Raw genomic sequence first — 24,232 nt, 5'->3', positions numbered from 1 at the left:
CTGCTCCTGTCTACAGCAGCTCCTCCTTCCCCCACCACCAGCCCCAACCAGTGACAAATTCCGCCATGGCAAATCTGTACCAAGTGACATTGGCCCCTGAGGTGTGTGTGGATTTCGCAGCCCAGGAACCCTCAGGGACAGGGGCTTCTGTTCAGTGGCCCCCTGCCCCTCCAGCCCGTCACCTTGTCATCGTCCCCGTGAGATGCTCTCAAGCCCCAAGATGCTCCCTTGTACGGAGACCTAGGTAGCCCCACCCTCCCAATGCCCCCTCTTCCTTGGATGGAAGGTTGGGGGCTGGAGGACAATCTTTGCTTAAACCTGTAAGCCCTGCTTCTTCAGGTAAAGCTGTGTTCGTCTCCTGCCTTTACGTAAAAACTTCTCAAACGGAGGTCTGTCTGCAGCCTCCTCTTGCCCATATCCGGTCACTTCTACCACCTGTCTTCCTTCCTGAGCCCCCTGTGGAAATCGCCCTTTGAAGCCACACTAATGACACCTTAATCATCAAAGCCCTCAGGCTTTGTCTCCATCCTTCCCTTTCCTCTCCGAGCAGGTGCCACACACTGTGATCCTCCTCTAGGAGAAGCTTTGTCCTCCCTTGACTTTGATGTGACACTAGAAGATTAATTCTCCTAGGCTCCATCAGTTTCCCAGTTGCCCCTTCATCCCCTCCCTCCCCTCTCCCCTATCCTCTAGCGTGGCTTCCCTGTGGCTTTTGGCCTCCCTTCCTCACCTAGAGGCATGGGCAGGGCTAGGAGCTTTTGATTCTGCAATGCTGGGCATAGGCTTGGCTGTACCACTTATGAATTAGGTGAGCTTGTAGCTGTCACTTACCTGAGTTTTAATTTTCCCGTGTGTAAAATGGAGATGATGATAATACTTACCTGGTAGGGTTGTATGAAGAGCCAATGGGATGCAGCAGTGCAGTGTTTTCTAAATGATAGTCATTTGCAGACCTGCTTCACAAGAGTCCACCTATACTACCATTTACTTGAAATTTGGTCTTTGCATTGACTTTAAATAAACTCATTGGAAAATAAATTTAGTCTTATCCTAAATAATCATATCCATGAAATCATGTGTAGGAAATGCTGGTTATATCTTCCCAGAACACGTTAAACATAAATGCGTAACTATTACAATATCAATAGAAACATACATTGGTTCACTTCTCATTGTCCACAAGGCACCACGGGGTTACATGCACTGCAGTGCAAGTCTTTTTTTTTTTTTTTTTTTTAAGATTTATCTATTTTTATCTATTTATTTATTTTGGTTGTGCCAGGTCTTAGTTGTGGCACACGGGATCTTTGTTGAGGCACACGGGATTTTTTTGGGGGGGGCCACATTGGGTCTTCGTTGCTACGTGCGGGCTTTCTCTAGTTGCGGTGAGCGGGGGCTACTCTTCATTGCAGTGTTCGGGCTCTAGGTGCGCGGACTTCAGTAGTTGTGGCACACGGGCTCAGTAGTTGTGGCTCTTGGGCTTGGTTGCTCTGCGGCATGTGGGATCTTCCCGGACCAGGGTTCAAACCCGTGTCCCCTGCATGGGCAGGCGGATTCTTAACAACTGTGCCACCAGGGAAGTCCCAGATGGGATCTTTTAGTTGCGGCATGCAGACTTCTTAGTTGTGGCACGTGGACTCTTAGTTGTGTCATGTGGGATCTAGTTCCCCGACCAGGGATCAAACCCAGACCCCCTGCATTGGGAACATGGAGTCTTACCCACTGGACCACCAGGGAAGTCCCCTACAGTGCAAATCTTATGTGAGTCACACCACAGTGCCCGGACCCCAGAAAGTGTGTGCATCAGTTTGAGCCTTTGTAACTCCTCTGTGGCCAACCTCACCTCTGTGCCCAAGCTCCAGTTCTGTATCTCCAGATGCTATCAAATATTTCTGCCTGTCAATGTAGTCTCCTCTAAAGATCAGCCTGTCCAGTTTCCCTCCACTGCCCCTCATTTCCTGGTGACCTTGACTCCAGCCTTGGACATCATCTTTTACCTTCCACGGACCCTCCTGCATCAGCCTCCACATTCCGACGCTCCTACCTTCCAGAATCTCGCACATGTCCTTCCCTATCCATTCCCTCAGCTGCCTTGTGGTCCAGGCTTTCCTGGCCAGTGCCGGCAGGTGTATATCTCCCTGGAATTATACATCCCTAATGACACTCCAGCCTCAGAAGCCATCAGGGAATGTCCCCTGTGTACAGGTCAAATTTAGACTTGGAAGCATAGCATTGAAAACACACAGAAAGCAGAATGGAGCGGTAGTGCGTTAAGGTCGCTGAGGTCACACCATGTGGGTTTGCGACCTCATCCTCCCTCACCAAAAGCGTGACATCCGCACACTACTCAACGACTGAGCCTCAGTTACATCTTCTACAAAGGAGGTAATAGGGATCCTGTTAGAATTTTAAAAGATACGTTCTGTAAAACACTTACCATGGTGCCTGCTACATAGAGAGCGCTCTATGAGTCACAGCTATAATTATTCTATGATTAGTTATCTGTATGTCAGATCATTTATAGTCTGGCCCCCTGCTATCCCTTCCAATGAAACCTTTCACTTTTCCTTACTCAGAGTCGCATTTTCACAGGCTGCTTTTCTCTGCCCTCAAGCCTTTGTGTAGACGTCTTGTTAAGCCTTACTGACCTTTCTATTTTTCTAAGTTTATCAAAATCTTGCACATCCTTCTAACCCTGCCTCAGCTTTTGTTTTCTCCAAAAAGTAAGATATCTTCTCTGACCTCATTTATTGTGCCCCTTCCTCCGGATCTGATTGCTCTTTTTCTTCATCACATTTGCTTGGCACTTACCTTTATCTGCATTGCACTGTTGTTTTTTCTTGGTTTCCTATTTAACTTTGTATATATCCGTATCTTGTTTCCTTAAGTTGATGGTGAGTTTCTTGATGTGGAGGCCTATTTTGAGGCATATGAAGCAGTGATTAAGAGCAGCAACTGTGAGGATGGACTTCCTGAGTTCATGCCATGACATCACTACTCACTAACTGTGTGACCTTGAGTAAGCTACTTAATCTTCATGTGCCTCAGTTTCCCCACCTGTCAAAATGTGATAATAAAAGTACCTAGTTTTCATGAGTTTAGATGAGTGAATACTTAGTGCAGCCACTTACTGATTTAGTACCAGTGAAATTCTTAGAATAGGGCCTGGCATATAGTACTTGGTAAGTGTTGGTGATGTTATTATTACCAGTCCTACTGCTTTCTCCTACAGTAGTGATCACACATAAATATGCTTAATACATAATGTTAATGGGTGCTGTTTTCCCTCCAGCTCTCCTCAATTTTCTATTAGTCTACTTTTCTTACATGCATATTAGCAGGAAAAATTGAAAGTCTCCTTTCATTTAATTCCAAAGCAAAAAAGAAATCCCATGGGTTTAAATAGCTTTGACTGTCTGGTTAAAGGAAACAGAGCAACTCGTTGAGAGAGAGAAACAAGTTTTTTTTTTTGGGTTTTTTTTTTTTTTTGGTACTAAATTTGAAGAGGAATTTTTTAATAAGATTATTTATGGGACAGGATTCTGGTGGTTGGGGAGCAGTCATTCTTCTAAAACCTACCTAGCATGTTGTGATTAGGAAAAAAAATTTTCCATTAAACCCAGGAACTGTATCAAATTATATCAGCAGCCCAGGAGGACTAGGTCAACAGGGAGGTGGATTACACAGAGAGCTTTGTGCCTGTCCCTTCATCCAGTGATTCCGCTGGGAAACCACAGAGAAAGATTAGTGGTGCTTGCAAAAGGGCAAGTGAAACCCAGAAATTGTAATCTGAAATTACATCTTACATCATAGTTGTATTTTTGTCTTTAGGGAGCAGTGTTGTCAGTAATTTACTGTAATTACTATAACCAGATCCTTAAACAATGTCTGCAGAGAGCATGGAAAAAAACACCTGCCCTTTATGTGACAGTGTCTCAAAGAATATGTTAGACTTTTAAATCAAATATTCTTATTATTTTTAGTACAGTGTTCCATACACGAATCAGGCATTTTAGTTACAGACACACTTTGCCATTCCTTCAGAAAGTGAGAGCCTACCAAGACATAATTGTTGTTTTGTAGAGTTAGGAAGCATGATGATGAGGGGGAGCTGTTATACCAATTTTATTTCGATTTTCAGATGAGTCTTTAACAAATGACATTAGAACATTAGTCATCTTGAGATCAAAAGAAAGTTTTGTCATAAGTTAAAAAACTGGTTTTAAGACAGGAAGTAGAAATCATCATGGGCATTTCTCTCATGGAGATCAGTTAGCAGATTATTATAAGGGCCTGGGATTTAATATGTTTTATAAATTATACGGTAAAGTGATTTCATAATGGAATATCCACTTTTTTAATGACTCTAAGTTGCAAATACAAAATCAATGGAAATAAATTTCAGTAAGACGGAAATGCCTACATGAACAGATAAGAGAATTATAGGTGATAGATAATGCAAAGGAATTGGTAAAAATAAACAAACAAAAACCAGACAGAATCAGATTGTTTGTAAGCTGGCTGATGTGATTTGGCAAAGGTCTGGGAGTCCCTATATCCTATTCTTTTTTTTTTTTTTTTTTTTTGTGGTACGTGGGCCTCTCACTGTTGTGGCCTCTCCCGTTGCGGAGCACAGTGTCCGGGCGCACAGGCTCAGCGGCCATGGCTTACGGGTCCAGCCACTCTGTGCCATGTGGGATCTTCCGGGACTGGGGCACGAACCCGTGTCCCCTGCATTGGCAGGCGGATTCTCAACCACTGTGCCACCAGGGAAGGGCCCCTATATCCTATTCTTAATGAGAGATTTCAGCCTGTAAAGTTCTTGACACATCAGTAAAGGTGTTGGAAGATACTGTTCTACTTATATCAAACAGGTATCCAGTAGGTGGTCTAAATAGAAAAAAGGAGGGCTTCTCCTTTCCACCTTCTCTCTCCATTCTGGGGACTGCAGTCCCAGGGGCTCAGACATCAGCTTCTCTCCCTGCAACCTTAAGGAACTTCATTTATTCTGTGACACAGAGAGAAAAGGAGACTTCAGTGGTTTTTTTACTCTCTGGTGGAGAAAACTGGTACAGCAGTGTTCTTTAAGATGGGGGAAAATATGGCTTAGTAATAAAGAACATGTGCCTTAGGAATAAAAAGACTGACCTCAGTTCAGATCCTGTCCTGCTAATTACTGGATATCTTTTGAAAGGTTACTTCATCTTTCCATGTTTTAGTTTCCCCGTTTGTAAAATCAGATAAAAAAATACCTTCTGTAGAATGTTATATTGAAAGCATTTACTTGGCAGTTAAAAAAAAATTAGTTCTTGACCTCCTGTTATATCACTATGTAGGTACAGAATTCAGGCATTCTGTCTTGATTTCAAACACTATAGTCTACCTTGTCATCAAACCATAGGGCCAAATTTGGGGTTCATAAGAATACAGTGACCATGGATATGGGGTTCTAAAGAAAGCAAGGGGAAGGGGAGGGAAGATGTGCTCTCTTCTGCCTGCACATCCAGAGCATATTGTTTAGTTTCTGCTTTGCCTAGGGAGGCCCAGGGCAGGGAGGTACACAGGGCCCATTGTGTAATTGAGCCCTGGCCTTCCTAACCACTTCAGTTCATACTGGCCCATTTCCCATGTACCTGCGAACTGTGGGCAGAAAAGGCTTAACCACGGCAGCCCCTTGAACTCAACTGGCATGAGAAGATGCAGAAGCAACCAGCTCAGTCTCCTCTGACCTTGGCAGCTGGGAGACCATGCTCTGAAGTTTGGGAGTAAATCAACCCACAGTCCTGGTTTCTGCCTAAGAGCAGAATATTGTGTTGTCTCTTACACACACACACACACACACACACACACACACACACACACACACACACACGAGTCTCTCTCTTTCTTTTTGTCTTCCCCCTGTCTTTTTTCCCTCCCCTTTTCTCTTCTTGCCTGGCTCTCTTTTGTTCCTTCCCCTTGCTCATCCAAGAATCTCTCTTTTCTTGTGTTCCAGCCTGCCTTCTGTCCTTGTAGGCATTATTTCATCCCTGGGTGGCTCTTGGGCAGAAGACGAACCACTGTGTTGACCTGTGCTCTGTCACACAGCTACCAGTTAAAAACCCAGCTCCAGACTTCCGCTAGATGGGATAAAACAGCTACACCAAGCTAAATGCAGACACAGTTCCCTAGTAACCATGGAGAAACATGCATCCTAAGATTCCTGACCTTCTACCCAAGACTCCATAATCTTGGCTCTGCCATATCTTGATCTCATGATTCAGGAATGAAGTTGATATTTCCATGGGGTGTATCTTTCAGCTATAGAAGAGCAGCGGCAGCAGCTCTGCAAAATGAATGTGCTTATTTCTGTCCTGTGAGGATGTGGTAGGAGTGGAGACCATCCAGGAGCATTTCTAATTCTAAGACTGGGGGAAGGGACAGAACAACCTTGAAGGGTGAGGCTATGGCTTACTTCATCATGAGACCTCAGTGAATATTCCTGCTTTCATACCAACTTGCTCATCTGTTGCCCTGCTAACCCTACACATACATGCATGAGCATGCCTACATTTGCCATTGCAGAGCTGGAGAAATGCAGAGTTGGTTGCCCTCCCGACAGGAGGTTCAACAATCACATGACCTTGACTCCCTTGTGTTTAGAGACAGGTTTAGCAAGTCTAAACCTAGGGAATCAATTAGTAAGAATATACTTATTTTAATTAGTTTCTTTTTTGTTTTTTCCTTTTGAAAATAACATATAAATAATTTGTGGGTTGATGTGGGTAGGAGAGGTACAGGGAGAGAAACAAGAAAATAGAGGGAAAAAAATGTATCACTTGCATCCTCAGGAGTCAAACAACTATTGTGGACATTTTCATGTGTTTCCTTCTCAAGTTTTTTCATGCCTATTTTTAGAATTTAAAAAATTGTTATCATTTAATTTTATAATCTGCCTTTTCCTTTCAACATTATAGCACATATTTCCCCATTATTACAAGTGCTTTTTAATGGCTTTGAGATAGTTCTTTAATAGATATAACACCATTTATTTAACTGTTCCCAGTTTTTGAAAATGGAGGTTGATTCAACTTCCTGCTCTTATAAATACGGTAGTGATGACCATCTCAGATTAACAAGAGTGCCTTGAGATTCTAGTACGTGTCAGTCCTTGACTGGGTCCTATATACAGGGTCCCTGGTGTCAAGGAGTTTACAGTCTAGTTTGGGAGCAAAAAATAGAGTTCTGGGTTAATCCTGAGCTCCTTCCTTTCATCTTTTCAGATTGGCAAAGTGAAAGTATGTATTATACTGCTGAATTTAAAAAGAAAAGAAAAAAACCAGAACCAAGAGGGAAGTATATATTGATCATTATTGATATATAACAGATAGCTAGATTGGCCTGGACAGAAAATGCATTGTTAATGATAGCAAATATTACGAGGAGATGAAATTCGAAGAGAAGTTGGTCTAATTTTAGCTTGGCCTGGGAAGTATCTAATAACTGACAATCATCTATACATTTTCCCCTGTTTGATTTGTTTATTTCTTTTTCTTTTTTTTTCGGTACGAGGGCCTGTCACTGTCGCGGCCTCTCCCGTTGCGGATGGAGCACAGGCTCCGGACGCACAGGCTCAGCGGCCATGGCTCACGGGCCCAGCCGCTCCACGGCATGTTGGATCCTCCCGGACCGGGGCACGAACCTGTGTCCCCTGCATCGGCAGGTGGACTCTCAACCACTGCGCCACCAGGGAAGCCCTAAAATTTATTTTTTAATGTATTTATTTTTGGCTGCGTTGGGTCTTCGTTGCTGCACGCGGGCTTTCTCTAGTTGCGGCGAGCGGGGGCTACTCTTCATTGCGGTGCATGGGCTTTTTTCACTGCAGTGGCTTCTCTTGTTGTGGAGCACAGGCTCTAGGTGTGCAGGCTCAGTAGTTGTGGCTCACGGGCTCTAGAGCGCAGGCTCAGTAGTTGTGGCACATGGGCTTAGTTGCTCCGCGGCATGTGGGATATTCCCAGACCAAGGCTCGAACCCGTGTCCCCTGCATTGGCAGGCAGATTGTTAACCACTGCGCCACCAGGGAAGCCCCCTCCCCCCCCGCATTTGATTTAAATGCTCTGATTAGAGTTGAATGTTTTTCGTATATCCCAAAGTATGTAAATTTCAGTTAAGAAAATGTTCTTTAAATTGCAGCTAACATTGGTGGCTGATTATCTGAATTACAGTTATGATTTTTATGGGCCTGCTGAGATTTACTTTTCCCCTTGTTTTCATTTTTAAAATCGATTTGAATCTCATGGAAAAACATTCCCAAAAAGGGCTATGAAATTTTAAAAACCACAGCAGACTGAAAACCAATTTCCTGATGGTGTATTTGTGTGTGATGGGGTATTACTGCAGGGCAGGAGTGGAGTGTACACAGAGTGAAATAGGAAACAGCCTATTTGAAAGATGCTTTCAGACACCAGGATTGTGGGATATTAGAGTGAAGTGTGTGTACACTTCCAAACCTAAGCCTTGGAAGTGTTGGTGTGATAGGGACTTTGCTCGAGTCTTGGCAGAATGATCCAAGGACACCCTGTCTGCTGTGAACAGGGACACATCTCAACCTCGCTTTCTTCTTTCAGATTGATGATCCCAACAGCAGCCTTGAGGAGGTGATGGATGAGGCTGACGCCATCAGCTCTGTGAACAATCTGGGAAGCAGGCAAGCCTTGCACACAGATTACCTGGGTTCTGATTACCAGACAGGACAGCTGTACCCGTTCTCCCTCAGCAGTGACCCCGACACGGCCACGTTCACTCTCACAAATGCAGCTCCAATGACCCCATCCTTCCAGAAACGGTGGTACGTGAATCTCAACAGCCTAATGGACCGGGCCCTGACCCCACAGTGTGGCGAAGGGGAAGAGCTCTACATCATCACAGGTGCCGTGCCCTCAGACCTCAAGGTCAAAGACAAAGTGACCATCCCGGAGTTTGTTTGGCTGGCAGCCTGTTGTGCTGTCCCTGGAGGAGGCTGGGCCATGGGCTTTGTCAAGCATACTCGGGACCGGGAGGTCATAGAAGATGTGATGGTGAAAGAACTTGAGCAACTGCTTCCATTCAAGCCTCAGCTGTTCCAGAACAACTGCGGGGAAAGTGAACAAGACACAGAGAAGATGAAAAAAATCCTGGAAATGGTCAACCAAGTCCAGGATGAGGAGCGGAGGGTAGACTCTGAAGGGGACTCTGGGACCCTCTCCAGTACAAGGAGTACCAGGTCCACTCTGCTGCCTCCAGAGGCATCTGAGGAAAGGAGTAGCCTTTTGGGAAAACTCTTGGGCTTCATTGCTACCCCATTCATCAAGCTTTGCCAATTAATTTATTTCCTTGCAGTCAGAATCCTGAAGTACCTTGTGTATTTCCTGTGGTATGTCACCAAACAGGTGACTCATGGTCTAGAAAGTTGTCTTTACCGCCTGGGGTCAGCCACCATCTCCTACTTCTTGGCCATTGGGGAGGAGCTGGCCATCATTCCCTGGAAGGTACTGAAAGTCATGGTCAGGATCACCAGGGCCATTCTCCGGATCCTTTGTTGCCTGCTGAAGGTTGTTTGCCGTATCGTGGGCATCCCTGTCCGAGTCCTTGTGGATGTGGCCACTTTTCCTGTGTACACCATAGGCGCAGTTCCAATTGTGTGCAGGGACATTGCAATGGGCCTTGGTGGCATCATCTCTCTGTTCTTTGACACTGCTTTTGGCACCATGGGTGGCCTATTTCAGGTCATTTTTACTGTCGGCAAGCAGATTGGTTACAAGATTACTTTTGACAATCCTGGGGAGTTATAGGAAAAAAAACTGATTAAGCACCAGTCACAGTGAATTTGATTTTTTTTTAATAGAGAAAGCTGGAATATTTGGCCTATATAATGGGTTTCTGTTCACTGTCAATTATCGTAATATTTTGGCCTTTGGTGGGGGGGTGTCTGCCTGTTTTTGCAAAGGAAGATGATACAATTTTGACTTCACCCAAGAGAAGTGTTCAAGGTGAGATTATGTGTAGGTCGCCTGCTGTGGTGTGGGTGAACTTCCAAGCCATCACCTTCAGTTATTTACTCTGATACAGGTGACCATGTGAGAGACTCAGGTGTTCATTTGTGATAATTAAAAATTACAGGAAAGGAGGACAACTTTATACCAAAGGCTTTCCAAGAAAAGTAGAAAGGAGTCTTGTTCCTCCTATTACTCTCTGAGACTTAAGGCAAAACTGATATAAATATTCCTGGCCAATTTGTTATCATTTTGCTTCTTTTTCTCCCCAACTCAGCTGACTTGGTGAGGTAAAGACATGCTTCCCTGTTGAAATAACTTTCTTAGGACATAGAATCTGCTATATCCCTTAGCTTTCCATGGCTCCCAAGGACCTGTAAGGTTGTTTTGGTTTTTTTCTTCAAAGTTGAATTTTGCTGCATTTTTTTTTTAGGGAATGATAAGCATTTTATGGCAAACGTGGCATAACAAATTCTGAATGCAAGGACTAAGATTGTTTGCCCCTTGAATGCTATAGTACAGTCCTCCCAGGTAAAAAAAGGGGAGTGCAAGGTCAGACCCCTGCTCTGAGTAGGTGCTGTAGGTCCGAGGATATCCTTAGCCAAGCTTGAATTAACTTGACATATATTAAATCTCTGGCTGAGAAGACAGAGCTCAAAGACCTACATGTTAAGCTAATATGAAAATTCGTATTCTGCAACATACTAGATCATTCTTTCTTACACTTCAGACAAGTACCCAATACCAAAAGTAGAAAGTAGTAAAACACTCTGACTTCTGTCCTTAAATGATTGCTTTGGTATAGAGGTATAAAAAAGAGCTCCCAAATAAAAACTCTTCTGGCCATCTTGGAAAAAAAAAATCCATATACATATATATAAGTTTACATATGGATAACCTTGATTCAGAATCATTATCTCAGGAAATTATTTTTTAGTGTGTTTGAGGCTAGAAAACATAACTCTTCCATTAATTCAAGTTCTATGTGAGAGCTAATCCCCAATTTTTTGATTAAGCACTTGTCATTTTACATCTTGCACTGAAAATGATTAACAGGAGGAAGCTGAAGCTCCCAGATTTTGCTCTGCATTCCACCGCTGAGATGGAATCACCTGGATTTTTCTGAGTTTTCTGAAGAATTTCTGTGGGGTGTAATAGAAAAGGACCAAGGGTAAACTACTAATTTTGGGATTGCAGGCCACCATGCATCTGAAAGTTTGATGCAGAAACTTGGGGAGAAAGGCAACGAGGAGAGAAGGGTGGGTCAACCATTTGCATCAAGTTGGTGGACAAGAAATGTGAGTGTAATGAGAGTTACATTTTGTAGAAAAATAATTGAATTGGACCCAGAGTGGAAGAGCAGCCAGCAAGCTGCCATCCTGATCAATTTGTGATGCAAGGTAAGGTAGTATGACACCAGACTGCGAACGTGTCATAGGGAGCTATGCACCAGATTACCTAAGACTCTTAAGCAGTATTTTACCAACACTTCTGTTAGTGAGCATAAAAATCTGTAGTCGGGCTTTCCTTCGTTTTAGCAGCATGAAAGTACATGAGGAACAAGGGTTTGCCTTGGTACTGATGGGTAAAGAATCCTGCTGGATGAAAGAAAGGGAATTTCAGAAGGGACCAGTGAGATGGTCTGACCAAAGCCTCATTTGATGAGGAAGCTGAGGCCTGATGCTAGCTGATGGCATATTAGGAGCCAGGGTCTTCTGCATATGTCCCATCACACCTGGGATGTCAGATCTGTGGTCCAGCTGCCTCCCTGGACGAGGGCAGAGTTTTCTCCATCATCCGTCAAACAGACTAGGCTCTGATGAATAAAATGGGTTTGGCCTATGTGATGAAACAGCTAGCCATCCATGCATAACATCATGCTTACTGCCTCCCATGGACTCGCTATCCCCTCAGAGTACTTATTTGCATACTGAAAGACCCAAAAAGGGCATCCATGGTAGCCTTGAGTCCCTTGGCACCATGGTAGGAGCAAAGTATTTGAACTGCTGCTTGAGAACCATTTGAAAATGTCTTCCTTTTCAGTTCCAGTTGTTTAGCGTCTTATTTATTTATTATGGTGTGGCCATTTTTGAAATCTGGAAAGGAAAAAATATCCCTAAGTTTAGGTGGCTGAGACCCTTTGCTCTGGACCACTGGTATTGGCTGTGCCTCTGGTTCACTAGCTCCAGCAGGTGGCTGGACTGCTGGCCTGTTCCCAATGATCTACTTTGGGCTTTTGGGTGGGAGTTTGGGTTGATGAGCTCCATCTCTGGCTTGAAGATTTTTCTGTGGCTCCATTATATTCTCAGGCCTTTGGGGACGTCAGGCAACTCTTCAACACTATGGAGCTGATTTTCTAGTCTGGATCAGACATGTCTTTGGACACTTTTCTTTTCCACTGTGCCTTTTGAGTGTTTGCTTTTCAGCATCAGCACTTGCCCCTAAATGCAGATGACGGTGTCAGGAGAAGGAACTAGAGTGAAACACTAGTCATTCATTCAGTCATTCATCCATCAAACGTGTATTTGAACAGCAAAGTTGCAGAGGTCGACGACACATGGACCCCATGTTTGAGGAGTTCAAACATCTAGTGGTGAGGACATGGTACAGTGGATCCATGTACCACATCATGGTAAGCCTGCAATGGTCCTAGCAGCATGAGCCCTGGAGCACAGCAGGAAAAACCACAAAAACGTGGACATTGGGGAATCCTTTACAGAGGGTGTGACAAAAGTCAATTTGACATTTTAAAGCTATGTACAATGCTGTGCACCTTGCAATGCTCAATAAAGTAATTGTTGACAATGCATCAACCATTCTGGAAAATATCTCAAGGGGGAGAATCCTGATGGTTGTAATGAGGTTTGGGGGGTTATCTGTGATTTTAATTTTTTTCCCATTTTCTTCTTGATCGACATTAACTCAAGCTGTTTCCACTCCCGTCTGAATTTTTTTTTTTTAAATTTTGAATCATATGTGAGAAAACAGAGAAGGTTAGATCAGTGAAATAGGCCCTGGAACTTCTTTTCCATGTTGTTTCTCTGAAAAGCTATTTGGGACATGAAATATTTGAAGCACCCGGGGCTTATTGCTTCACTTACTCTGAATCACATAGCAAGTTATAGAAACACTCTGATTTGTTTATTCATTATGAAACCCCCCCAGTGTGAGAAATGACAAGCAGTCTCTGGAAGGAGGTGGTCCTCTCTGTGGCCTTTATTAGGGCACCCAACCCTGGGGTGGAGGTGGCAGGAATTCTTGGCTGCCCTCCCAGTGTGGGCAGGGTTTTATGTGTGATTCTGTGTCTTGTTCAGCATTTCACCTAAACTCATCACACAGTACGAGCTTTTCAAAATGTTACACTATGAGCCATATTGTGTGGACTCCTTGACCTTTATAAATGGGTTCTCAGGCAGAATTGTCATTGTCTCTTTCGGTTGTTATTTACTCTCAGATTATGCCTTGATTTCTAATAATTACACTCCAAACCTATTGCTTTTAAGCTTAAATTTCAACAAAGAAAGCACTCATGACCACTTGTTCTCATTGATTGTGTGCAGTGAGTAGGAGTTCACAGAGAGATGCTCTCAGGAGGGGATCAAAGTCACTCCTGGAGGCTGTGTTGCCTAATGGTTAAGAGCACAGGCTCTGGAGTCCAAATGACTTAGGCTTGAATCCTGGCTTCACTGCTTAACAACCATGTGATATTAGGCAAGTTACCACCCAAAGCTTTAGCTTCCTTGTCTATGCAATGGGGCTAATTATTAGTACCTACCTCAGAGAGTTGTTATGAAAATTCAATGAGTTAATGAAGATAAAACATTTATCCCCACACCTGTCATATGGTGAGTGCCCAGTTAATGTTAATTGTTGTCGATATAGCTATTGGTCATAATATCCATACATCTTGGATGAAATGATGAAATTGCCTTAGACCTCAGAATATTTCTAGATCAGAGCTGGAAGGGTTAAAGTACGGTCTGGGAGTTGAGGTTATGAATGAAAATGAAGGAATCCAGAGCCTCATCAGTGGTGTCAAAATACCTGAAGAGACAGGTGACGGCTGCACCTAGAGTCTAGAGAAAGGAGATTCTGAGAACAGGAACTCTGCATGTTTTTTAGCACCTATTCAGGAAGGAAGGCATGAGCATTTATGGTCTGTCTCTAGAGTAGAGAAGCATTTCCCCTCCAGACCCTTCCTTGCTAAGTCCATAGTTTTATAACAGACTCAGCTTCCCAAGAACCCTATTACTTGGAAGAGAGTTAACTAGACAGAGAGCATGTACACATTAGCGGCTGAAAAGGATGATGACCCTCCCTGTAAATAGTCAATACTATTTATTCTTCAGCCGCTTATGAGTTAAAGCATTATGAATTAGTGCCCGAAGACTAACTGATTCTGTAGTATTGATTAGATAGAATTTCTGGGCCCTCATAGTTAATCCTTAGACCTTGCACTAGAATGACCACCCTCCTTCCTCCACCAACTCACTCTCACCAGGTACAGCCTCCAAGAGGCCCTGCCTGTCAGCCTCAGTGTCATCCTTGGGTGATTTCATCCCATCCAAAGCAGATGCTGACAACACATTTGTACTTTGGAGGCTTGAGTAGGATATAAAACTGCATGATCTCTGAAGATGGCATACATTTCAAAAATGAGATTATTTTTATAAAGAAGAATCCATACTAATCAAATGAACCAAAAGATAATTTTGATAAATAATTAAGAAATTATAAGAGGTCTACTTATTCTCTGTGTCCTAACTTGACCCACTTAATGGATCACTCTGGTTCAAGCATTAAAATTAGAAGAGTCATGCTGGCAGATGCCCAGAGCTTGTGGACTTAGCTCCTGAACCACCCTTTTCATTGGCAAGTTCCACCCCTCTTCTTGACCACTTTGCCAGGTATCTTTTCATACCTCTGCCTCCTGCTGTAACTGATGCACGTATTAGGTACCTTCCAAGTTCCTTAGATTTGACCCTTCAGGGCCAGTCTTGCTTCATTTTATCTTGATCTAGTTACATCCCAGAGAGATCACTTTTCCAACCAGAGCGCCTTCCAATGGACAGTTCCTCGGGCAGCCCTAGCCAGGAGGGGTCCTGCCTCATGGGCACTTACACAACCTGAAGGCTCCTGGGCAGTGGAAGAGGTTCATGAGGGTAACAAAAGGGCTTTGGCTCATGCAACAACCCAGAGCTAAACTTGTATGAGTCTAACTGGCCTGACACCCTTCTCCAGGGAAGACCTGTGAACTTGAGCCAAAGGGCTGGTGTACACTTGTTTACTCTGTAAGCAAGAGGAGAAGAATGTATGATGTATAGTGGAATCTTGTACAGAATAAATAATAGCTTTGAGAAATAAAAAAAGTATAGAAAAATGTAATTCATGCTTAATGAAAAGGGCTTTGAGAGTAAAATAATTTGGTGGTGGTTGGGATAAGGTGATACCTAGAGATGTTTCAAACCAGCTCTCATTAAGATTCTCATATATGTCTATAAGTCCTTCCTAAATACAAGTATAAGTTTGGACACTCCTTGCCCATCTAAACAAGTATATTGGTCTTCTTTTCATCTGAAGGTGGCAGACTCACCTACATAGAACCCTAGAGTTTGCAGAAGTACTTTCATCTGCAGGGATTCGTTTGATCTTCCTAAACATTGCACACACTGGAGTGTTGACAGGTGTACCCACAGTCGTCTAGACTTTGACAGCAGGAGTCTAGAGTTCCTTAGGGAGTATTTCTTTCTCTTTTGGATAGGAAAGGGCACACTGGCTAAGATGGAACAATATTTAGTTTAAAAAAACGTTTTTTAGGTTTATTTATTTATTTACTTTTTACTTTATGGGTGCAGAGAGAAGTTCCATCCAGTACTGTATGGATCAGTGCTACTCTGATCTGGAACATCACTATCTAGAACCATCCTGAAGACTCCGTGTTATAGGAGAGGCCATGTCCTAACAAGAGCTTCCAGGATTTCAGGCATCTTTGGAAGAAAAACAAGGAGCTCAAGATCAAATTTGCCCTGAATTCTGCACTTCAGTGCTTCTACAAAGAGTTACGGTATAGGGCTTGGGGTTGGTTTTGTTTGTTGTTTGTTTGTAAGCCTGCACTCTGGATTCTGTAGACCCGGGTTCAACTTTCAGTTCTCCTACGACACTTTTGGGAAAGTCTCCAAACTTCCGTGAAATTTAATTCCTTGTCTGTAAAATGTGGATAATAAAAATATCAACTTCAAAAGGTTTATGTAAGAACCAAATGAGAGGAATTCCCTGGTGGTCCAGGGGTTAGGACTTGGCGCTTACACTGCCGAGGGCCGGGATTTAATCCCGAGTCCAGGAACTGAGATCCTTGCAAGCCGCGAGGCAAGGCCAAAAAAAAAAAAAAAAAAAAAATCAAAAGAAATATGCTTTGTAAACTATAAAGTATCACAGAGATATAAAGATTTATTATTATAGAAGGCTCCAGGTTTGGTTCTTTTTTTCTGAAAATCAGTGCATAGTTCCTTTTTTAAAAAGGTGAGTAGATACAAATGAAAATTAAAGCAGTTATCCAGAAAGTGTACATGGCTTAGCCAAAAATTTGGTTTGCTGGTAGGCATTGTACACTATGCCTTGAAAAGGCTCTGAACTTCAGGTTCTCAGAATTCTGCCTCTTGTCTATCCTTAAGGTTCTCAGAATTCTGCCTCTTGTCTATCCTTAAGTCCTATGTTCTTCTTTTTTAAAAAATTTACTTACTTTATTTATTTGTTTTTGGCTGCGTTGGGTCTTCGTTGCTGCGCGCGGGCTTTCTCTAGTTGCTGTGAGCGGAAGCTACTCTTCGTTGCGGTGCGTGGGCTCCTCAGTGCGGTGGCTTCTCTTGTGGCAGAACATGCGCGGGCTTCAGTAGTTGTGGCACGTGGCTCAGTAGTTGTGGCTCTCAGGATCTAGAGCACAGGCTAAGTAGTTGTGGCACAGGGGCTTAGTTGCTCCGTGGCATGTGGGATCTTCCTGGACCAGGGCTTGCACCCATGTCCCCTGCATTGGCAGGCAGATTCTTAACCACCACGCCACCAGGGAAGCCCAAGTCCCATGTTCTTAAAGTCAGTGAAATCCGTCTTCAGTAGACCGCTGTGCACTCACCTCATGCCTGTTTGCTTTCCTCCCGTATGAATCAGCCGAGTCCCTGAAATATTAGGCATTAAAAAGAAGACACCATATGAGTAATACATAATAAGAGCTGAACAAGAAATGGGTGCCAGAGAGTGAAAAGTCCCAGGGGAGTCTCTGAGAACCGGTGGAAACACCCAGACTCCCCTGGCAGCCTGCCCATGGGAGGCCAGCCCGGGCCTGCCACTGAGTCACTGTCCCCAAGAACACCAGACAGCAGCTCCTGGGATTATGATTCTGGAGGTTGTCTCTAGTCTCTGATTCCCCCAGCTGCTTGTTAATGGGGCATATCCAGGTGTATCCTGTTCATGGCATTTAGAAGGAAACTTCCAGGGAAGTGAAAGTTCCAGGAGTGAGGAATCAGCAGGCTGGTCAAAGGGGAGGGTGCTCCTGGGACCCAGGAGATCTGAGTTTACTTCCTGTGAGTCACGGCGCCTTTTCTGGATACCATCACAGGACCATCTTTAGGATCTTGCCAAATTGCAGGTACTAAATCTTTGCTTTTCAACAAGTACTTTCACGTTAATGAGTCACAGAGATTAAGTTTTATCAATTTCTCTCTCCTATTTGAGGGTTCCCCAAAAGTCGGAGAAATCTCCTGGGACATTATTGGGACGACAGCAGAGCATCAACATCGTCATCATTATCACCGTCATCATTATTATGATTGTCATCAGTTCTTCCCCGACTTGCAAAATTGATGAGCAAAATTGATGAGCGGGATTACCCTTTAGGTGGCAGCCAACCTGACAGCGTTTAAGAAATGTCGTAACACCCATGCTCCCAGCAGCCTGCAGTATTGCCAGAAATCTCCCTCCTTGGCTCCCTTCCCTTAGGCTGTCTCTTTCCTATGAAAATACAAAGAGCAGCCCATTGTGTTAATACTAGCAACTCAGAATAAATGATCCTATGAAATCCTTCCCGATAGCTGGATCCACTCCCATAGGCAGTCATTGTTTTGCCAGGTGGGAGGCGTGGTGGGAAGCACTGTGCTGAGAGGGTCAGGAAGTGCCTTAGACCAGCTTCCCATGGGGCTGGAGCCTGGCCTAGGCGAGCCCTGTATTGTGAGGGCTAGGGACAAAGTGAGGTGTCCTCTAAGATCTTAGAAATAATGCCAACAAATTGCTCTCTACTTGTCAAATAGAAGATCTGCCCATAATAGATCAAAGTAGAAATATACACCTGAAAGAAGGCTCATCACCTGTAGTGTGCTAGTTAATGGTGAACAACCAGCTTGCTGGGGAGAAAAAAAGACCCTGATTTGTAATGTTGGCCCATTTTTCTGGTATAAACACCCTCACCATGCCCGATTTCCAGCTGCCAATGTAACACCACTGAAAGCACAGTGGGGAGGAACACAGTCTGCTCTCCGGAGCCAGCCACACACACCACAACTCCAGAAGCCAACTGAGGGCATTACGACATGTATAGAAAAACTGTTTCCAGCACAAAAGGAGGTGCTCAGTCATCCGTATGGCAGGGAAAGAAAATTCGCCGAGACAGACACTGACTATTCCCAGAGGAGTACTCTCCAGGAGAGAAACAAGGCTTGGCAGTTTGAACTTTGGATATTTGCAAATCCGAAGACTACATCACCTGCCCTGCAAAATGAATGCATCATTATTTTTGGCTCAATGCCATTAAACTTCGACCTACCTAACACTTCTTATTCTATCCCATTCCCACCAAGAAACTTTTGATTATGACCTGGCTTCGGATGATGGTTTGCCTCCAAGGCAAGTGTACACCGAACACATAGACTTCAACCCCCCCTCGACAATGCTTTATTTCAGCAAAGTTTTTACAAAGTGGCTTTGAATTATGTTTCGATTTCCTGTGTAGCTTAAGAACATAATGTATTAAGATGCTGATGGAAGTGTTCCAATCTACAAATCAGTTCTATTTTTCAGTGTAAATTAATAAAATATCATAGTGGTGTCCCACTCAATCTCTCATGTGTCCTAGTGTAAATCCCTTCCTAAAAGCCCATCACTTCTGGAAGCTCATTAGAGCCCACGTCTGAGCTTTCAAATATGAGAAAATACCTCAGGGTGTGGTGTCCAAGCCAACACAGAATCCTACACAGCCCTGGTTAGCTTCCCCTGAAACGCCATGGCCACCTTTCCATCTCCTTCCTCAAGACTCACTTCTTAGCACTGTATCCTCTTTCCATGAATCAGATATCATGAGGATGTATTGAAAATCAGTGAAAACTCATTTGCTGCCATTGTACTTCAAGATGGCAAAATGCGCTTGTCAGGATCCTTTCGCTGCATGCAACAGAAACCTCTTTGAAGCTAGCCCAGTCCCAAATTTACTGGATCATGTAACAGAAGCTTGGAGAGGGTCTTTTGATATCAGGGACTCACATGATGACAGAATCCTATCACACTATGTTGTCCTTATTCTCCCCTAGAGTAGATGGTCTTTCTTTGTACAGCATGGAGCACGGTCACAGGCAGCTCTGGATATTCAGCCTTATGGCCGCATATCTAGAGAGGGAAGGAAGCTTCTCTGTTAGCCCTGGCTAGGAGAATCCCCAGGGAGTTATTTTTTTTCTTTTTATTTTTTTGCCCAGCTGGGTACATTCTTTCTTGGGCCAATCACTGTGGCCAGGAAGACAAGATAAGATGATTGACCCAGTCTGGGTCATGAACTGTGTGATGTTGGTGGTACTTGTCATAAGAAAGATGAAGGAGGGGGTGTAGGACAGACACCTACAAGAGACCCACATGGACTGACTCACAGCTTGATTTAAGACAGAATGATGCCCTTTCAATATATAAGGTGCGCTGTGATTTATAAAGTCCTTTCACATTTATCAGTGGACATCTGAACCACACCTATTTTGATTTCTGACTTCTCTTAAAAAATAGAAGCTCTGGTAACTCTGGACCAGCATTTTTCTAAGGCCATAATCAACTAGAGCTGATTAGACAGTTTGTCATGAACCCCATGTTTTCTGGATCACCTCTCTGAACCACTTTGCTCATTTAAGTTACTTGCTTTAGCTCCTATAGCCACCTGGGTTTGCTAATCCCTAACATCATCTCATTGCATTTATATTTATCCTGTGAGCGCTAATTATCCAAATTGTATAGATTTTAAACCAAGAGTCAGAGATTCAACTGACTTTCCTAGGATAACACAGTTAGAAGGTGAGATTCAGAACGTAGATCTTAGATTTAAGGTTGTTCAGGATTACCATATAAGGTTGTACAGGTTGTGCACTGCACATTGTGTCTATGTGAATGGAGTCCTCTAGAGTTGTATAGTTAACACTATACGTGGACGCCCTAAGACTATTTTCCCTTTCATTTCACCACAGTTATAATACTGTCAAATATTTGATTTAAAGAAGTCAATTGTCAATCCTTCAAATGTTTATTATAGAACAAATACTCAGATGACTAAGAGAAATGACGAATGATCAGCTTGGAACGAAGACCAGCAAGTCTTGACATGGATAGATGCTTCATCCGGCTTATGGAAATGATGCAATTAAGTCTGCAATGAAGAACTTGCTCCCTAATGGCCATAATTGGGGTAAGGGTGATTTCTCTGTCTTGTAATTTCCCTCACTTTACAAGTAATCCAATCTCTCCCCAGATTTCAGTTCCACATAATTAAAATGAGAGATTTGTACTCAATTTTTCAGAAAGACAGTAGTGCTTAATCCCGACTGAACATTAGAATCACCAGGGATCTTTTATTTACTTTTAACAGATGCTTAGGTCCCATCCCTAAAGATTTGAACAGAAACTTGACCAGAAAAGATATACATATGTTGGGATTTCCCTGGTGGTGCAGTGGTTAAGAACCCACCTGCCAGTGCAGGGGACACGGGTTCGAGCCCTGGTCCAGGAAGATCCCACATGCCGTGGAGCAGCTCAGCCTGTGCACCACAACTACTGAGCCCGCAATCCTAGAGCCTGTGCTCTGCAACAAGAGAAGCCAACCACAATGAGAAGCCTGCGCACAGCAACAAAGACCCAGCACAGCCAAAAATAAATAAATTTATTTAAAAAAAAGATCTACGTATGTCAAAAAAGGAAAAAAGCACATGAAATATGCTCTCAACATCATTAATCATTATAGAAATTCAAATTAAAATCACAATGAAATGTATTATACACCCACACCCACAAGAATGGTGAGGATGTAGGGCAACTGGAACTCTCATTAACTGTTGATGGAAATGTAAACTGGTACAAGCACTTGCAAAACTGTTTGGCAACATCTTAAAATGCTAAACATATACCCACTGTATGATTCAGTCACTCCACTCCTAAATATTTACCCAAGAGAAAAGAAAACATATATCCATACGAAGACTTGTACATGGGCATTCAGAGCAGCTTTGTTTATAATAGTCCCAAACTGGAAACAACTCAAATGTTCAGTGACAGGTGAATAGATGAAGAAATTGAGGAATATCCACACAAAGGAATGGAATACTACTCAGCAGTGAAAGGGAATTGACACACAACCACATGGGTAGATCTCAAAATAATTGAGTTAATGAAGCCAGACCGAAGAAAAGGAAAATACCTTATGATTACATTTGCATAAAATTCTTGAAATTGGAAACTAACCTATAGCAACAGAAAGCAGATAAATGTCTGCCTGGTGGTGGGATGGGGGAGGATTACAAATGGCATGAGGAAACTTTAGGTGGTGATGTCTGTGTTCATTATCTTGATTGTGGTGATGTATACTTATGCGGACAAATTATTTATTATATACCAATAAGATAATGTATACAATACAATGTATATCAATACAACTACAAAAATACTGATACCTGGATCTCAGGTGCAAGATTCTGATTGAATTGGTCTAGGCATAGGTATTTATTAAACACTTCATATACAATTCTGTTGTACAGTCAGGGTTGGTTTTATGATTTTAGGTCATTACAGTTGTCCTGTGCCAGGTACTTTGAGAGAGTCCTTCCCTACTTCGTGGACTAGAGCAGAAGGGAATGGTCCCACAAGAGCTGATTCTCATCCAAAAGGATGCAAAGTGCTCAAATCCATTGCCTCAGTGCCCAGAGGTCAGGTCTGGCTGCTTGGAAGCTGGAGCTACCTTGGACTTTCACAGAATAGAAACATCCCTTCAACCCCAATGTTTATCCATCTCCTCCAGGCAGCCTGATGCCTTCTTGTGGCTTCCTTTCCTTTCAAAGCTGCCTTGGGTAAGAATGTTGATGATATTTAACGTAGATAAAGATGTCAGCTGGGAGGGCTTATATGTGTAGGAACAGTGTGATTTGCCCCAGCAAGCTGCCTTCTAGTAACACCTGTCGGTACAGCCTTGGGCAGGATGAGAGTCTGATACCAGATGCTTAGGCTTCAAAGCTAAGGCAGCAGAGTGTGGATCCAGAATCCCAAGAAGCAGAGGAGAAATCCCCCCCATCCCGATGCTCCCAGTGATGGCAGCGAAACTTGGCCAGTGGCATAGACCAGCGAACATGGCAGTCAGGAACTCTAATTCGGGGGATGATGTTTTTGCCAAGGCTCTTTCTACTCAGCCCAGAGACACAGTGAGAAAGATATTGCTTTAAGTCCCATTCTATTCTATATTTATTACTAGTTTGAGAAAGTCATTTAACCTCTTTTTGCCTCACCTGTAAACTGGAGATAACAAGGTCTTTCTCATTTACTTCCACAGAGGTATTGTGGGGATCAAATAAGAACACAGATGTGATCATGCCTTATAAACACAAAGGGATGATTATTTACATGCTTATCTCATTGTTTTATAGAACCGAGAAGCAAAAGCATAGACTCAATTGGTAGGAAACTGGATAAACCTGAGGAATGACATCACTGCAGTTTCCAGAAACTAGATTTGCTGTGTACATGACATGCTGGTGCTGAAATCATAACATAACAATAATGGCTAAAATTCATTGAACACTTACACTTTAGACATTCTGCTGAAGTGCACATCTATTTTTTACAAAGGAATTTTACAAAGGAAGGCACTGAGGATCAGGGAGGTTAACACCTTGTCCAAGGTCACACAGCCAGGAGTGAAATGGGTCTTGACATGCCACAATCCAGCTTCAGAGCCCACACTTTCTCCTCCAAGGGGATGTCTCTCTGTTCAATATTTTAGTAAATGTCTCAGGTGCCCTCTGCAGACATTCTCTCTCAATCCCAAATCAGGCAGGGCTCTGCCAGGAATCAGGAGACAATGGGTCTTTGTTCTAGAATTTTCTGTGCTATCTGGAGATGAGACTGGATGTTTGTGATAGGGTTTTCAAAACAAATATTTTCCCTCAGCATCTGAAAATAAGCCTAATGAAATAAGATTAAGGTTTTCAGATAGATTGCAAAATGTAGGGTGATCTGCCTTTAGAGTTTCTGGTTAATATTCATCTGCTGAACACTTCATGTCCTCTAGGCTGTTTGTTAGGCATGGAGGGTAGACCAAAAATACAGTTGTGTATTTGTACGCCTTACAGTACAAGTTGGTCGGGGAGAGGGGGAGAAGACGGATATGTAATATGGCAGACAAACAGCAAACATCCTTAATATGTACATATTACAAAAATGCCTAAGAAGGGGCTTCCCTGGTGGCGCAGCGGTTGAGAGTCCGCCTGCCGATGCAGGGGACGCGGGTTCGGTGTCCCGGTCCGGGAAGATCCCACATGTCGCGGAGCGGCTGGGCCCGTGAGCCATGGCCGCTGAGCCTGCGCGTCTGGGAGCCTGTGCTCCGCAACGGGAGAGGCCACAACAGTGAGAGGCCCGCGTACCGCAAAAAAAAAAAAATGCCTAAGAAGAACATTGTTGCCAAAGTTTCGTTGTTATATAAAGTCACAGTTTGGGCTTCCCCGGTGGTGCAGTGGTTAAGAATCTGCCGGTCAATGCAGGGGACACGGGTTTGAGCCCTGGTCTGGGAAGATCCTACATGCCGCGAAGCAACTAAGCCCGTACACCACAAGTACCGAACCTGTGCTCTAGAGCCCGCGAGCCACAGCTACTAAGCCTGCATGCCACAACTACTGAAGCCTGTGCACGTAGAGCCCATGCTCCTGAACAAGAGAAGCCACCGCAATGAGAAG

General features: G+C 43.5%; 1 protein-coding gene across 1 annotated transcript in view; it reads left to right on the top strand.

Moving 5' to 3' along the window:
* Positions 1–12,823, top strand: part of ENDOD1 (endonuclease domain containing 1) — a 29,108-nt gene extending 16,285 nt beyond the window's left edge. The window contains exon 2 of the mRNA XM_059069009.2: positions 8,607–12,823. Within this exon, the coding sequence (XP_058924992.1) occupies positions 8,607–9,809 (1,203 nt within the window). The 3' untranslated portion in view covers positions 9,810–12,823. The remainder of the gene's footprint in view (positions 1–8,606) is intronic.
* Positions 12,824–24,232: the final 11,409 nt, after the last annotated feature.

The sequence above is a fragment of the Kogia breviceps genome, chromosome 7 (assembly GCF_026419965.1).
Source record: "Kogia breviceps isolate mKogBre1 chromosome 7, mKogBre1 haplotype 1, whole genome shotgun sequence".
NCBI lineage: Eukaryota > Metazoa > Chordata > Mammalia > Artiodactyla > Physeteridae > Kogia > Kogia breviceps.
Note: the sequence above shows the minus strand (reverse complement) of the source record. Positions and strands in the feature narration are given on the sequence as shown.